General features: G+C 38.8%; 1 protein-coding gene across 3 annotated transcripts in view; it reads right to left on the bottom strand.

The window, feature by feature from the left end:
• Window positions 1–6,785: 6,785 nt before the first annotated feature.
• The window catches only part of CCDC14 (coiled-coil domain containing 14), a 43,152-nt gene continuing 32,911 nt past the window's right edge, over window positions 6,786–17,026 (bottom strand). For all 3 annotated transcript variants that reach the window (XM_082744112.1, XM_082744114.1, XM_082744113.1), the window contains 3 exons: window positions 14,491–14,709; window positions 14,283–14,415; window positions 6,786–7,865 (listed from right to left, as the gene is read on the bottom strand). In XM_082744112.1, the coding sequence (XP_082600238.1) occupies window positions 6,929–7,865; window positions 14,283–14,415; window positions 14,491–14,709 (1,289 nt within the window). In that variant the 3' untranslated portion in view covers window positions 6,786–6,928. The remainder of the gene's footprint in view (window positions 7,866–14,282; window positions 14,416–14,490; window positions 14,710–17,026) is intronic.

The following is a 17,026-nucleotide window of genomic DNA, read 5'->3' as shown; positions in this document are numbered from 1 at the left end:
TTTGAGGAACGGTTCATTTCTAACCAGACTGGAAGGACCTGGGCTGCCCTGAGCTGTCCTAACATGATGCCACTCAACACCAAGAATGACAATGCGAATACCATCTAGAAAGGACTATAGCCCTAATATGATCTGTAATGGAATATAATGGCCAAAACGTTAATAAAATCATAGGAAGTGGTAATCTAACTATAATCTTTTTTTTTTTTTTTTGTCAGAGAGAGAGAGAGCGCACAAGCAGGGACAGTAATAGGCAGAGGGAGAAGCAGACTATCAGCTGATCAGCTGACCCGGGAGCCAGATGCGGGACTCAGTCCCAGGACCCTGGGATCATGACCTGAGCTGAATGCAGATGTTTAACTAACTGAGCCACCCAGGTGTCCCTCTCACTAGGGGCTTGATAACTTGATAACAATTCTGCTTGATAACATCACATCTGGAGTTCCTCTGCTCATGGCTGGGTTTAAGTTTTAAGACACTGACAAACTGGAGGACACCAAGCGAGGAAAGCAGGACGGTGAGAGCTCCTTCAGTATTGTACGTCACCGATTATGTAGTGCCCTGGCTTTCAAAGTGCTTTGCCTCCATTTATCCCTCCCATAAACTGGTAAGGTAGGTTGGTAGGATAAATGATCCCTGCAACGGTGACAGAATTAAATAAATGCTTCACCCTATATCTACCCCCCACAAATATTAAAAAAATCTGTGGCTTCTTCACAATATCAGTAGTGTGTGGATATTTGCTAAACAATTGGATTTTGCTTCAGAAGTTAACAATGGGAATAAAGAATAAAAAAATACAGGGAAGCTAATGCCAGGAGCTTAGGTATGTCTAATAAAGCTACAGACTGTTGCGTGAACTTACCAACACCAATGGAAAATCAAGTGAAGGCGAGATGACCATTTGCCAGGGACTTAGCAAAGTCCAACACTTGTTATGAACTGTCTACTATATGATAGGCACCAAATGCCATAAGAGGTGTCAAGTATGAACAAATGTTTGGGTGGCTCAGTCAGTTGAGTGTCTGCCATCGGCTCAGGTCATGGTCTCGGGGTTCTGGGATCAAGTGTGGAGTCGGGCTCCTTGCTCAGCAGGGAGCCTGTTTCTCTCTCTGCCTGACACTCTCCCTGCTTGTGTGGTCTCTCTGACAAATAAATAAAAATCTTAAAAAAAGTAAAAAAGCAAGTAGCATACAGGGTGGGAGAGGTTGACATGAAAACAGATAAATGCATCGACAGAGACATATACAAAGTACAGTAGTAGTACCATGGGTATGAAAAATGAGTAATAGGTCCAGAGGAATGAAAGGGTGGTCCAGGCAAAAGGAATACATACGGTGCACTTGAGATCCTACCAGTTGCAGGTATCACTGTAGAATGGATTCCTTCTTTGGGTACAATGAGATAGATGACTTTTATTAAAGTCCCTTCAAAAACTCAACTTAAGCCCTTTATAAATACCTAACATCAGGGCACCTGGGTGGCTCAATAGGTTATAGCCTCTGCCTTCTGCTCCTGTCATGATCCCAGGGTCCTGGGATCAAGCCCCACATCGGGTTCTCTGCTCAGCGGGGAGCCTGCTTCCCTCTCTCTCTCTCTGCCTGCCTCTCTGCCTACTTGTGATCTCTGTCAAATAAGTAAATAAATTAAAAAAAAAAAAAAAGGCAAAAGAAGTCCCTAACTTCTTACCATCTCTGATAATTCTCAGGGAGGTCCTGTTCAGGCCAGCTGCTTTAAAAAAAAAAAAATGTGCCCAGTTCTCTACAAGTGGTATACTACAACATCAAGATATAAGGCAAATTTAAGCAATTCTGAGCAGAAGGAAACTGAGAGTTAACAGATCTAAAACATGATTAAGAGAGTGTTAGCTCACAAATCAAATCCAGCTTTATCTGGTGACATGCTTAAATTCTAGATTGCTAAACATAATTTTTGAGAAGGGGCTTCTTAATTAAATAATGGACACTTAAGTCAATTCCGTCATCTTTGGCTTCTTCCCATTTTTTTCCTTCACAGTATTAAACACTCATGTTCCTTTTCTTGTGTCCCACTATAATGTAAGCTCCTTGAGGGCAGAGAAGATCGTATTTACTGTTGTATTCTCAGAGCCCAGAACAGTACCTGGCAAATATTAGAGCTTTCATTTCATTTATTCATTGAATGAAGGAATCTTAGCTGAAGAGGTCGCCCCACAATGTGAGGAGTACATACTTGGTAAATTGTGTCTTGGCCACATGCCCTTTCTATCTAACTGGGCATTGCAATTCTGCCCTCCTTTCCAAGGTGTTGAGGCAGCTTTTATGAATTTTAAGGCACTTGACATAAATGTCATTAATGAAAAGATTTTTGCAAGATTTACTCAACTCCAAGGGACAATAAAGGAAGAATGTGTACGAAGTACTTCTTGAGTTTCTTTATCCCTTAGGATCTCTAAACTTGGTCACAGAACCAGATTCTTTCATCTTCGGTATTTTCATCACAAATACCAAATCCATTGTGACGTCTGTACATTACCTACACCAATCCAAGAGAGGACAGAACAGTTACAAAATGCTTGAGGACAATTCTTTCCCATCTTACACCCAATATTTATCAAGGAGACACTAAGTTCACTCTGTCAAGAGGCTGGGGGATACTCCACTACTCTGTTTTTCACACTCTGGAACATCTGAAACAGCTTTGTGAAGGGGCTGGGATTTGGAGCCAGACTGACCCTTCTGAGACTATGAAGAGGCAGCTACACTAACTTCTTGTGTGAGGATCTAAAGAGGACTACTGAGAACAGGCATACTTTCTCTCCTTTTTATCCCACTCTTCCATTATCAGTACTGTTATCAAGACTTGGAACTTGACCACGAACTTTTTCATTTGAGATGTTGCTCAGTGTGACTTAAACTGATCAAATCGAAGAACTTGGAGTCATCTTTGATTTCTCTCTTTCATTTTCTGTTAAGTCACCAAGCCTATTGAAAAATTTTGTTTGTTTCTCCTTTTTCACCTTTATTGCCAAAGGCTTGTCAATTTGTCTGGTCTACTGCCACAGCTTTCCAGGAGGTTTCCAGCCTCCCCCACGTCTACTCTTTAGGTACAATCACTCTATGCAACTTTGAGAACACCCAGTTTTATCTGGTGGTCCTCAATTAAAAACAAACCACTACCACCAAATATACCCAAACACTTAAGACTTCATGGTTAATGATTATTCCTCAGCCTGGAGCTCAGGACATTCTAGTCTGACCCTAACTCTTCTAATTGTGCTCATCATCTACTGTTGCCATTATCATATACAGCTGACCCTTGAATACAGGTTTAAACTGTGCAGATCAACTTATACATGATTTTCTGGTAAATATAATATCGCTTTGTGAATATATTTTCTAGTCCATGTGATTTTCTTTGCATTTTTTCTAGCTTAGTCTAAGAATACAGTATATTAATGCATGTAACATAAAAATGTTAATCAACTTTATGTTATCAGTATTATGCCCCCCCAAAATGGGTCCGTGATTAAAGGAGTGATACTGATATAAAGCGAAGGTCAAGCAAAGCTTTATTTCACGGCAAGCATCAAGAATCAAACTGACCGGCCAGGGCCACACCTCTTACAGAGAGGGCGACCTTTCTGTTTCCCAGACTAGCTTTTAAGGGCAAAGGCCATGCGGTTAGGTCTGGCCACGCACAGGTAGCCAATGAAATTGTAACACACAGAGAAAGCTGCCCAGTGATGCTAGGTGACCAACTGAATTACAATTTACCCTAGTAGACATTTGAACCAGCCTATCACCTTGGCCAGAATTGGCACCCAAAAGGTGTCCAAAGAGAGGGGCCCATACTCCTTGGTAACTAGGGAGACAGTATGCATCCCCCCACTGATCGGATGTTTCCACCTGGCCTGACCCACCCTTGTATTTGAGCTTTGTTACCTAGGTTTGGTTTCCAGGACTTGTTTTTAAGTAAGTCCCCTGGGGGAAGGGGAGCAGGGACAGTTTAAGGGTTAAACAACAAGGTTATTGTTTAACCTTAATGGAAGCCTCTTGCTAGATAGGTCCTTATATTCAGTAAGGATTCTAGATTACAGCAGGCTATTAGTAGTTAAGTTTCTCAGGAGTCAAGTTATACATGGATTTTTGATTGTAGAGGGGGTGTTGGGTGTCCCTAACCCCTGTGTTGTTCAAGAGTCAACTGTAGTAACCTTGATCCCTCTGTTAGTCAGGTTGGTGTACTTACTATTCTTTTTTTTTTTTAAAGATTTTATTTATTCACTTCACAGAGAGAGATCACAAGTAGGCAGAGAGGGAAGCAGAGAGAGAGAGAGGGGAGGAAGCAGGCTCTCTGCCCAGCAGAGAGCCCAATGCGAGGCTCGATCCCAGGACCCTGAGATCATGACCCGAGCTAAAGGCAGAGGCCCAATGCACTGAGCCACCCAGGCGCCCCACCATTCTCTTAATATACTACTTAAGCCCCACGTTTTGGTGATACTTTCTTTACCAGGTAAATATTGTGAGGATATTCGCAGGATATTCAAATCCTACATGTTCTTAAAACATCAGAATGAAGTTTCTTCTCTTCTAGGTCTTTCTGTACCATTTGTAGGCTTCCTTCTAGTCTAAACTTTTGTAAAGCTCATTGTCTATCCCATCCTTTTTGCTAGAATCATATTCACCTTGAGATTTAATCAAATTATTTCATGTTTCTATGCCATGTGTGTGTCTTATATTAAATAAATAGTAAGCTCCTGGTAAGGCATCCTGAGGACTTTTCCAGTCTCATTTCTTTTCTTTCTTCTTTTTTTTTTAAAAGACTTTGAGTGAAAGAGAGAGAGCACGAATGGGGAGGAGGGGCAGAAGGAGAGGGAGAAGCAGGATCCCAACTGAACAAGAAGCCTGCAGTAGGGCTGCATTCCATGACCCCGAGATCATGACCTGAGCTGAAGGCAGACACTTAACTGACTAAACCACCCAGGTGCCCAAAAAATTTTATTTATTTCAGACAGAGAGAGAGTGAGAGAGCAAGAAAGAGAAAGCACAAATGGTGGGGAGGGACAGAGGGAGAAGCAGACTCCCCACTGAGTAGGGACTCCCAACTCCAACTCCCAGGGACTCCCCTGGGATCAGGACTTGAGCTAAAGGCAGCTGCTTATCTGACTGAGCCACCCAGGGGCACCCTCATTTGTTTTTCAATCACATTGTTAACCCCTAATTAAGTGAATCCATAAACATTCAATACTTTCCTTTGCACAAAGGCATGCTCGTCCTATGTTAAGGGCAAAATACAATACTCTTCTTGTATTATCATATAATAATCTTAAGAATTTACTTCTGCATATGAGTAACAACTGAATATTTAGGAGAACGATGTTTTCTTCCTTGTTGTGTTTTAAATTTCCGAGCTGTACTTTGTAACTTATGCTGTTAAAGAATTGTGGACTGTCACCTCCGAATACACCAATGAATTAATTTATGAATACTGGAAGAAACGTTAAAATATTAATGGACAATTCTATGACAAAAACTAAAAGTTCATTTAATATTTTTAGACATAATAAATCCCTACCTATAAAATCTCGACATGTCAAAGAGATTATATATGGGTCTTTCAGAGTTGTAGCACCAACACTTAAAAACCAGGAGGAGGTGGTGGTCCTGGTGCCGGCAGAACTCTTTAATGATGAGGCCTGCCCAAACAGTGTGCGGGAAGACATGTGCCGGAGACCAGGAAGTATTAGTGATAGCACAGGGCTTGGGCTTCTAACAGCTCCGGTGTGCTGCTTGCACGGACAGAGGTGGTACTGAGTAGTTAAGGAGTTGCTAGTAGAGAGAAGCAGAGACTAGCTTAGTTCATATTATTCATAAAACAGAGAACATTCTCAGCTCAAGGGCTGAAAAGGAATTAGTTTGGAAAGGCAGAATTATAACCAGCGCAAGATGTACAAACTCCTTTATGTTCAAATATAATAAGGACAAAAACCAAATATTTCTCATTTATTTAAAACAAACCAAATTTCCCAAATTAAGACTTATCTATTAGCATTTCCTTATCAGTTGGACTTTACTTTTTATAGGCGTTAAACATCCATGAAGGATAAAAATAAATAAAAATGACAACGTTTTAAGAAACCATATGCTAACTTAGGATGTTATCTATATTCTCTTGGACCAATCAACGTTTTTTAAGAGATGGAGATACTGGCATTTTTCTCTTAAAAGAAATGTTTTTATGTCTCACCAACAACACTAGCCTGCAGCACAGAGCATCCCGTATAAAAACACAATGCCATTAAAAAACAAACAGGAGGGCGCCTGGGTGGCTCAGTGGGTTAAGCCGCTGCCTTTGGCTCAGGTCATGATCTCAGGATCCTGGGATCAAGTCCCACATCGGGCTGTCTGCTCAGCAGGGAGCCTGCTTCCTCCTCTCTCTCTCTCTCTCTCTGCCTGCCTCTCTGCCTACTTGTGATCTCTCTCAAATAAATAAATAAAATCTTAAAAAAAAAAAAAAAAACCTTCAACCCCCCCCAAACCCCCAAACAAACAGGAATCCTGAAAGAGAAAAGAAAGCCTAGTTTGAATATAATAAATTATACCCAGAGACTCCCTTCCTACCATCTGTTAGGACAACCAGAGAGTCCTTCTGACCTGGATCCTTAGTCCAGCAGGGTAAGAAAAAACCTCTAAGAGCAAAGTACTAAAATAAAATATTACTTAGAATACTTACCCAGTTATCTACAACTCTCCTCTCTTAACAATTCTTAAATGACTTGTTTATATAAACTCCAGAATGTCAATATATTCCAATAATAAATTTATTATTCATACAATTATCATACATAATTAATATAAAACATCATTTCTCTACAGAATTTAAAATATACATTCAATGTAGCCAACGTCTATTCTTAAAAAGAAGCACTCCATCCCTTTTTCTTCTGAGTTCATTTCTCCAGGACACCCATCCTTAAGGACTTCTGGAGTCTGGCAATATTAGCATCCAGGGCTGCCAGGCCGTTCCGGAAATCTTGTTCATCGCGAGAAGTGAACGTTGAAAAAGAAGACATGCTCCAGTCGGACGTCAAGTCCGAATTTAAAAAGCTACCGTCGGAGACAGCACTCCCCCTCACTTGAAAGCTGCTGCTCTGACCGGTGGCGGGGCAGGGACACACAGCCAGCCCTGGCGGCTCCTCAGGGGTAGCCGGGATCTTGCAGATGGCTTCCTTTATTTTCTTGAGGAGCTGCTTGTCTTCCATATCAGCTGTCCCGCTTAGTTTCTCAGGTGAATCTTCGGCTTCCTTTCTGGAAGAGGAACAGACTCTAGGTGCACGCAATTTGTTTTCTTTTTCAGAGGCAAGTCCGCTGTTGCTGACCAGCTGTGGCGAAGCCACAGTGATCTGTGGCTGGGGGGATAATCTCGTAGATAGCGGTGATTTCTTTTTAGAAGTGCTTCTAGCAAATGGAATATAAATTGTATTATCCAGAGTACACTCATGGTCTATTAGAGTTGTGATTTCACTCTCCTCAACAGTATCCTCTTCTGAAAGGGGAGACCCGATCCCAGGGGCTGCTTCTTCCTCCGCGTTCCTTGGGTGACTATGCTGAGGGCCTTTGGAGGGCAGAACGCTTTCATAAGGTCTATTTGGCTCCATGTTCTCCTCATCGTTGACGGCAGAAAGTGGCTCCGAATGTGTAAAAGTGTGATCTGTTTCTAACTTATTTAGGTAGCTCATTATGGAACTATGAGCAGGGATTGGGACATGTTGAGGTTGTTTTTCATAAATGTTCAGAAGTGATTTTGTAAGATTGTTCCCGGACTTGGAGCGAGCACTGTCCATACTAAGATCTGAAAGAAGCCTTGCCATACTGCTCTGTAAAGTTCTGTTAAGAAGAATTTAGTACACTAATTATTCTTTTTTTACCTGTTTGTTTATTTATAAGTCATCTTTAAAAGAAAGGATCTGAAGCAAGCACCTGGTTTGTAACAAGGAAAAAAGCAACAAAAAGCACAAAATCCCAGAATGCATCTGGAATTAGTAAATTACAATAACAAATGATTAAAAGATCTTGGTCTATATTAAATCGAATATAATGATATTTAAAAATACAGGTTTAGGAACTTTTTCTCTTAGGGTATGAAATGCTTTATTCTTGAGCAACATTGCAAAATGGTATGGATTCTGTTAGTAATGAAGTTATTTTTCTCCATTCAAAATATATATGCAAAGGGCACTGGAACAATCCTGGGGGAAAAAGGGTCGGTAGAGATAGTTATAGGATATAATTAGGCATGAGCAACAGCTAGGTACCAGGAGAAGTGTGATATAAGAAAAACCACTTAGAGTCTGAAGTCAGACAGGAATGGAATCTAATCCTATCGCTAGCTGTGATCTTGGGCAAGTCATTCAACCTTTCTGAATCTCAAGTTCCTTAACTGCAAAATGAAAATATCTACTTCAGAATTACAATGAAAATCAGATAAGATCAAATAATAAACTATGAGGGTAAAGTGCTTCTTAGCACTGCTTCAGGATCTCTGGGTGTTCATTTGAAAGCAGCTTTTATTAGTAGTCCTATTAAAGCTATTTTATACCAAGCTTTTGGTCTTTTTGAATTGAATCATATATAAGTTCTTATATATCAATAAGAAATACATCAAATTTTGAAAGGATACAGAGGACATCAACAGGTAGTTTTAAAAGATTACAACTAGCCAGTAAGCATGTTTTAAAAGTTCAAATTCTAACTGGAGGAGTTCAAATTTTTAAAATGTGATTTTTTTTTTTTGGATTATCAAATTAACATGATAAAATGAGATTAATACCCACTATCAAAGAAGTTTGAAGAGGCAGGTACTACTAGTGGGAGTGTATACTGGTATAACCCTTCCAGGGAACAAACTGGCAATACATCCAAAGTCTTAAATATTTCTACATCCCACATTTTTGGATCATTAATTTGCACTTCTAGGAATTTATCCTACATATATACAGCAGGAGGCTACACCCCAAGATATACTTACAAAGACAGAATTTATAATAGAAAAGAGATGGATTATCTTTATCTTCAAATACAGTAGAATGATTGAATTATGCTGTAATCACACCATAGCCATTTATAGTTGTGTTGTAAGGAATATTCACTGATGGAGAAATGTTCATTATATAAGATTAAACTTAAAAGAGCAGACAATAAATAATATGGATAGAATACTATTTTTGTAAAATAGTCACACATATCTAAACAAAATACTAAAAGGAAATCTCTATATTAAACAGCAGTGGTTATATCTCTGTATAGAGAATGAGTGGGTTTTGTTTTTTTTTTCCTACAAAAGGAAAAACAAATTTTTTTCCAACCTGGCTTAACCTGGCTTACCCTATCATCTTAAACATAATTTGAGTTCTGACTGCTCTTCAAATGGCAATGGCTCCTAACCACTTTTTCTCATACCTCTCTCAAGAAGCTAATGAACTATTATTAAAGACAAAATCTATGTTATATGAACGAACCTTTTAAAAATGCTGTAGTGAATAATCACCCACTAATTAATTCTATCTGTCTATATACTGGACTTTTCATTTTATTTGTTTTTAGAAAGAATACTTATATTGAGGTTTCTTTCCAGAATTAAATAAAAATTTTATCTTTGCTGTGAACAAAATCAGTGACAAAAAAGGGAAGAAATGGACATGACATTAATAAGTTTCATCTCGGGGCGCCTGGGTGACTCAGTGGGTTAGAGCCTCTGTCTTCAGCTCAGAGCATGATCCCAGGGTACTGGGATCGAGCCCTGAATCAGGCTCTCTGCTCATCAGGGAGCCTGCTCCCCCCGCCCCCCCCCCGCCCCGCCGCCTCCCCTCTTCCTGCCTCTCTGCCTACTTGTGATCTCTGTCTGTCAAATAAATAAATAAAATCTTTAAAAAAAGTAAGTTTGACTCTGGAAATTAACAGTAATTACTAAGCTTCTGATTTAAACAAAAACGTCACTGACCATTGTCTCTGAAACTAAAAGAAAAATCTCCGTAAGTAAAGAAATGACAGTACGTCAAAATTTTAAAGGAAGAGATATAAACACCTGAATAGCTAAAAAGTAGATTTATTTGTTTCTATTATGTGGGATATACCTAAACACGCTGATTTTTAATGCTTAGAAAACTGACACATCTTTATAATAAGACATTCAAGGTTTCTTCTCAGCTATTTATAAAAATATACTAATTTAAATAAGTATCAGCACTGGTAAGAGTGTTCTTAGAAGCTATAAGAATATTTACCACTTGTTTAATGAAAATATATTTATTTTCCTTCACATTTTAATGGTTTTAGAACATGTAGTAAAATTTTGAAAAAGTGATAAGGATGTATTTCAAAATTACTGAAGGTTGAAGAAGGGAGAGATGGTTGAGGATATTTTTTAAGAACTGGTTTAGGATATTTATTTAGAATTCATATATGTACCTACTAGTCCCTTTATCCCTCCTCAACAACCTGAGAAAGGCACTCAGAAATTCTGTGAAACCTTTAAGAGACTATCTAAAACACATACAAAAAACAAACACCTATCTTACCGAGGCATATGACTATGGGGAAGAAGGATGGGCTAGTTGAACATGAAGATTTAGCTGTATTGTCAGATACTGCTGCATTACCCTCTGTCAAAAGTAAAGTTAACATGGTCACAGTAGCCCAGCTATAGTATTGGAGATGCTCCTAATTAACTAAATTGCACAGGGTAACACCAAACATACTATAAATCACCAACATGGGTGAATTTAGCTCAAATACGAACTCTCTGTTTTGTTTTGACAAAAGCAAAAATTGCCATCTGTGGGTATACTTAGATTTTGAAGTTGTTACTGAAATCTTCAGAAAATGTAAGGGTAGTACTAAGCCCTGTAAGACGTTCTGTGTTTCTATAATCATTTCAAGAGGCCAGTTAATCTAATGGGTGAGTTAGTAGTCCTGGTGCTGGATTTATGCCCAGTGTGAAAAGCAAAGGTCCTTTACAACAATGGAAAACACATGACAGGAAAATCTCCAGAGTCTTAAGGAGACCAAAACATTTCCACCTAATATTTTAGACACAGTCTCTTCTAAAAGCAGATAATATACAAGAAGTAACGACCTTTTTCATTTCCTATGCTTCTATGTTAGGGTGAATGTTAAGAAAAGGCTCTAGTTGCAAGTGAATCCTTTTCATTCCTAAAAAAAAAAAAACCACTAGAAAAGGCAGATTGTTATTTTGAAAGAATGAGCAGGTACAAAGGTATCTCTTACAGAGATAGAAGAATCTCTAAAAAACACTTCCTCTTCTGTCAGAAAGAAGCTATGTTTTCTAAAACAGAAAGCAAGGGGGGCCTGGGTGGCTCAGTGGGTTAAGCCTCTGCCTTCGGCTCAGGTCATGATCTCAGGGTCCTCGGATCGAGCCCCACATCGGGCTCTTTGCTCAGCAGGGAGCCTGCTTCCCCCCCATTCTCTCTGCCTGCCTCTCTGCCTACTTGTGATCTCTCTCTATCAAATAAATAAATAAAAATCTTTAAAATTAAAAAATAAAACAGAGAGCGAGGCTGAAGAGGGAATATAAAATCTTGGCTCAGGTACCAGCTCGGGAACCAATGAGCTATGAAAGTCAGGCAGGTCCCCTCATTTCCTTGGGCTTCCATTTATGCTAATTTCTACAATAATTATACTACTACTATGAAAACTGCCCTTACATTTTTATTATTAATTTTCTTCACAAATGCACCACACATGTTAAATAGCATTCAGTCAAGTTTATTCTTTAAAAAGGATGTATCTTCCTATATCCATCTCAAAGTGCTAGAATAAGCTTTTAACTTGATGACATGGATATTCAGCAACTAAAATGATTTAATATTTTTGTATTTCACACGTATGTATCTGGAGTATAATATACAATACATGTTTGTTGAATAAATGAATAAGCAAATTAATCCACCTTTTTATTCCTCCATCTCTCAGGTTAAAAAAAAATGCATTAAGTTTCACTTAGACTAAATTAGGCATGGAGTTGTTACCAGGAATAAACTATTTTAGCTAAGGACATGTCACGTGCAAGAGTGAGAGCAAATCTGACTAGGGATTAAGAGATGTGAGTTTCAGTCCCAGCTCTGCTACTAACTTTCTATCAACATTGAACTTACATGGTCCCAGTTTTCTCATCCATGAAAATGCAGATATTACAATCTTTTCATCATAGATGAGGATCAATAAAATAATAGATATGGGAGGGAGAAGACATTGGGGAAAAAAATCAAAGTACATAATAAATAAAAGATTACATCAGCTTCTGATTTCATGCTCACAAAGGAGCTAGATTTAGTAGTATGAAGTAAAGACTGTGAGACTAAAAGTAAATTCTCAGGCAACTAGATCATCCGTTGCATTTTCTGCTAGAAGCTGAACACCATGCCCTTTATATAAGGAGAAGCCCCCAGGGACACCTACGCAACCACTCATGGAATCTGACCATGCTGACTTGCTGTTCTAGTTTTCTTTTCCAAATAGACAATATACCAAATGCATTTTCAAGAAAAAGTTTATATCCTATAAAAGTCACCCTTTTAAGGTGTATGACTGAGTTATTTTTAGTATATTCATAGAGTTATGTAATTGTTACCTCTATCCAATTTCAGAACATTTTCACCACCTAAAAGGAAACCCTATACCCACTAGCACTCATTCCCCACTTCTTCCCCTCTTCTCCCAGCCACTGGCAACCCCTAATCTATTTTTTGTTTCCATGGGTTTGCCTCTTCTGAACATTTCCTATTAAATGGAATCATAAAATGTGGTCTTTTGTGACTAGCTTCTTTTTACCATAAAATTTATTTTACCATAAATACTTGATAATAACAGAGTTTTCATTTCATTTCATTTTGAAACAGAGTTTCAAAAAGAGGAGATGCTTTCCTTTGGTGACTTTATAAAGGCTTTCATTAGAAGGGACATTCTCTCACTTTACTTTGAACAAGAGTGGTATAAGTCAACATTTTAGAAACTCTGACCAAAGCCCAATTAATTATAACACTACATGGATATATAGTGTCTTTTGCTTGTCCCCATTGTTCAATAAGAGTTTGAGTGAAATATGAATGTGGAAAAAAGCATTATTTCTATATTAACATAGCTTATATATAATCATTTCAAATATGCTTATAAAACTAAATTAATATATTATATATATACATACACATCACTGTTTCATCTATTTTCCTAGAACTTCGTAATTCAAAACAGATCTTCTCATTTGAAATATAAGGGGATCATTTTATATTCAAAATCATTTAGTATTTGGAACTATGAACCTCCAGGATCATTCAGATGCATGGTCAGATCTGATGATATTCAGGCCTAAAATCACTGACTTCTCCTCTAGTATTTAAATAAGTAGTTGGAAATCCAATTCTTAACAAATGTCTCAAGAGAAAACTGAACTTTTAAAGTACACATCTTATAAAAATTGGGGTGATTTTATTGATTTAAGAAAAGACGTGTTATGGGCGCCTGGGTGGCTCAGTGAGTTAAGCTTCTGCCTTCAGCTCAGGTCATGATCTCAGGGTCCTGAGATTGAGCCCTGTATCAGGCTCTCTGCTCAGTGGGGAGCCTGCTTCCCTATCTCTCTCTGCCTGCCTCTCTGCCTACTTGTGATCTTTCTCTGTCAAATAAATAAATAAAATCTTAAAAAAAAAAAAAAAGAAAGAAAGAAAAGAAAAGACATATTAAGGAAGCAAGGGCTCTTAGGGGTTGCTGCCAACTCCCTCACTTTCGTGTTGAAATGACTGGGGCCCAAAAAGGCTAAATGACTTTCCTGAGATCACCTGGCCTGAGGGTTTCTGTGTTCAGAGCATCACGTGAGTGATTTCTTCGTGTTCCCATCAACCCTAATCATGCCCCACTTCACAGCTGAGGTTTACAGAGGGTCAATGACTTGCTTACAGTCACAGCCAGTACATGGTAGAGATTGGGATTCCATTCAGTTCTCTCTGGCTTCAGAGCCAGAGGGCTCCCCACCATTTGCTAAATTAGTCTTCAGCTTACCTACAAAGCTGAAGCTCCTTACAAGAGCCCTTTTCCTGGAATCACATGGTTTAGAAAGGCACTGAGCCAGGTTTGGCATTTCCATATCTAACTGGAGCCGAAGAAAACATCATCAGAAATTACTAACAAAATAAGAGCAAAGGGGGAAAGAGAGCAGGCTAAAATCATTTCTAAAATGATTATTCTATAAATAAACTGACAAGAGGTATGTTAGTCAAAAAAAGTCAACGTTACCTGGTTAATTCTCTCAGGCGAGCCACCTCAGCATTGCGCTGACGTAATGTTATTCCCAAAATTTGATTTTCCTTTTCAGCAGCTTCTAACTTAAACCGAGAGCTTTTCACATTGACTAAGGCTTCCTCCAATTCTGAAACCACAAAAAAGTTTCAGTTTCTTCATTCTTTTTAAAAACTGTGACCAAAACTACAATTCAAATACATACCAATTTTTATTCTTGTTGTCTCAATGTCAAATTGTTGTTTATTTTCAAGTAAAGTCTGATCTTTCTCTTTAAATATACCAGCAAATTTTTTGTTTTCATCTTTCTGATTTTCAATCACTTTTAAAAGTTCCTCATTTTTACTCTGTAGTAATTCCTGGCTCTTCAGTGACTCTTGTAATTGGTTTTGCAGGGACTTGTTCAATGACTGAAGGGAAAACACTGCAAGAAAAAACAGATCAAAGAATTGCTGCTTGAATTTAAAAAGCACAAACCTGAAAAAGATCTGCTTTTAAAAAAGAAAAGATCTGGAATTTACTGGTTTTGCTTAAGAATTATATGCTGGAGTAGTTCTACGTACTACTACATAGTAATTCTATGTAAATACTGAATATATTTTTAATATTTGATGCAGAAGTCATACCTTTTTTCTCTAGTTGATATCTGGGGCATTAACATTTTTTTACCTTTATTAATGAAATCATAATACATGCACAGAGTAAAAAAAAATTCAAACATGATGAAATACCAATGATACCAAGTGATTCTCAGTGAACAGTCTTCCTCACTACCCTACCTCTGCTCTCCTCCTAAAGGCAATCACTATTAACTTTGGTATCTTTCTGGAAAAGTACTCATGCATATAATATACATATTTAAAAAGAGATGAATCATACTGTACCCATAGTTTCTAACAGTGCCTTTTTCCTCCCCGTAAGACTGATATGTACAGGGACAGAGATCTATCACATTCTCTTTAATGGCTATAGAAGTATATGGCACAATTCACTTAATGAATAAAGACCTATGTGTGAGGCATGGTGTTAGAATCTGGACGTACAGTGGTGATTAGGAGACATGGTCCCTGTTCTCAAAGAGCTGATAACAAACAAGTAATTATAAATAGCAGTAAGTGCTCTCAAGGGAACAATAAGGTAAATGAGCAGAGACTAAAAAGAATACAACGGCAATCACCAATCTCCCCACTTCCTATCTTAGCCTCCTTTCCCACCCATCCTCACCCCCACTGTTTATTCATAGGGGAACCAGAGTGACTTTTTCCAAAATTACTCTAGTGAAGATGAGCAGTTTCATGAAGTATGTGTTCTGTTGGGTGATCATATTTTTCTTATTACTTTGCAAGAGCTATTTATATGTAAAGAAAATTAAGCCTCTGTCATATAATATATTATGAAAACATTTTCCCCATTTTGTTGATGTGTTTTAAATGCGTTTATAATTTTGCTGTTCAGAAAAATGAAAAAAAATTCAGAGGACAAATTTTATCATCTTTTCCTTTCTGGCAACTGAGTTTTGTCAGGCTTAGGAAAAGATCCCAAGAATACAAAAACAAACAGTTCTCATATTTTCCTCTGCTGTAGGTTCCCCCCCGCTTTTTTCTATTATTTTAAACTCGATGATCCATAAACATAATTTGGCAATATCTGTCAAAATTGCAACTGTATATATGCTTTGACTCAGTAATTCTACAACTATAATCTACAAAATGCTCACAATGTGCACAAAGACATATGTATAAGATTTTTACTGCAGCATGGTTTGCACTGGGAAGATACCCTAGATAATGATCATCAGAGAACTTCAAATACCAATAGAGTATTTGAAGGATGGAACCACATAAGCAGAATATCCAAGCAGTTCTTAAACAGAAAGAAAAATACCCATTATAGGTTTAATTAGGGCATTAGGGCAGGGAGCTAAGACGGTGGCATAGCAGGAGGACCCTAGGCTTGCCTCATCCCTTGAACACAGCTATATAATTATCAAATCATTCTGAACACCCAAGAAATTTATCTGAGGACCGATAGAACAAACTGTGCAACTAGAGGGAGAGAAGAGGCTACATGGAGGAAGGGAGGAAGTGGAGAGGCATGGTTTGGGGGAGAAGAGGGTGGCAGGTACTACAGAGGGAAGGGAGCGCTGGTTGCAGAGGAAGGTGTGGGAAACTGGAGTGCACAGGGATACCTACAAGGAGACCAGTTCCCCAAAGCCATTGGCTGGGAAAACAAGAGGGGCTGATTTTTATGAGTTTTTGCAACCAGTGGGGCTCAAAGACTGGAGTTTTAAAGGTCCCTGGGCTTGGCCGGGATAGAGATCTGAGGGTGCTGCCCTACTGCTGGAGAGAAGGCAGGCAAGCAATCCCAGGGCACACAGCACAATCTAAAGAACACCTAAGGGGCCCAGGGAAAGGCTGTTTTTACTTTCTGGAGTGCATCTGAGAGGTGGTATTGCCTCTCTACAGACAAAAGAGCCAGCAGGCACCATTTTCCTCACCCACCCTTAAGCAAAGGTGCAGCGACACCTGCTGGACACCTGCTGGACACCTGCTGAGGGCCGCTAACCAGGACACTGGCTGTTTAACCAGATTGCTCCAAATCCCACACCCCTGTCCTCTGGCACAACAGCCCTTCTGGGTCAAACCTGCATTAGTCCCAGTGCACCGAGACCCTCCCCCAAAGACCAGCAGAGGTCTCTACCACACCAGGTCCCCAAAGTTTGGAGTTTTAAGTCAGCAGGC

The sequence above is a fragment of the Mustela nivalis genome (genome assembly GCF_964662115.1).
Source record: "Mustela nivalis genome assembly, chromosome: 1".
Classification (NCBI taxonomy): Eukaryota; Metazoa; Chordata; class Mammalia; order Carnivora; family Mustelidae; genus Mustela; species Mustela nivalis.
The sequence above is the reverse complement of the archived record's forward strand: the minus strand, read 5'-3'. Positions and strand labels throughout refer to the sequence as shown.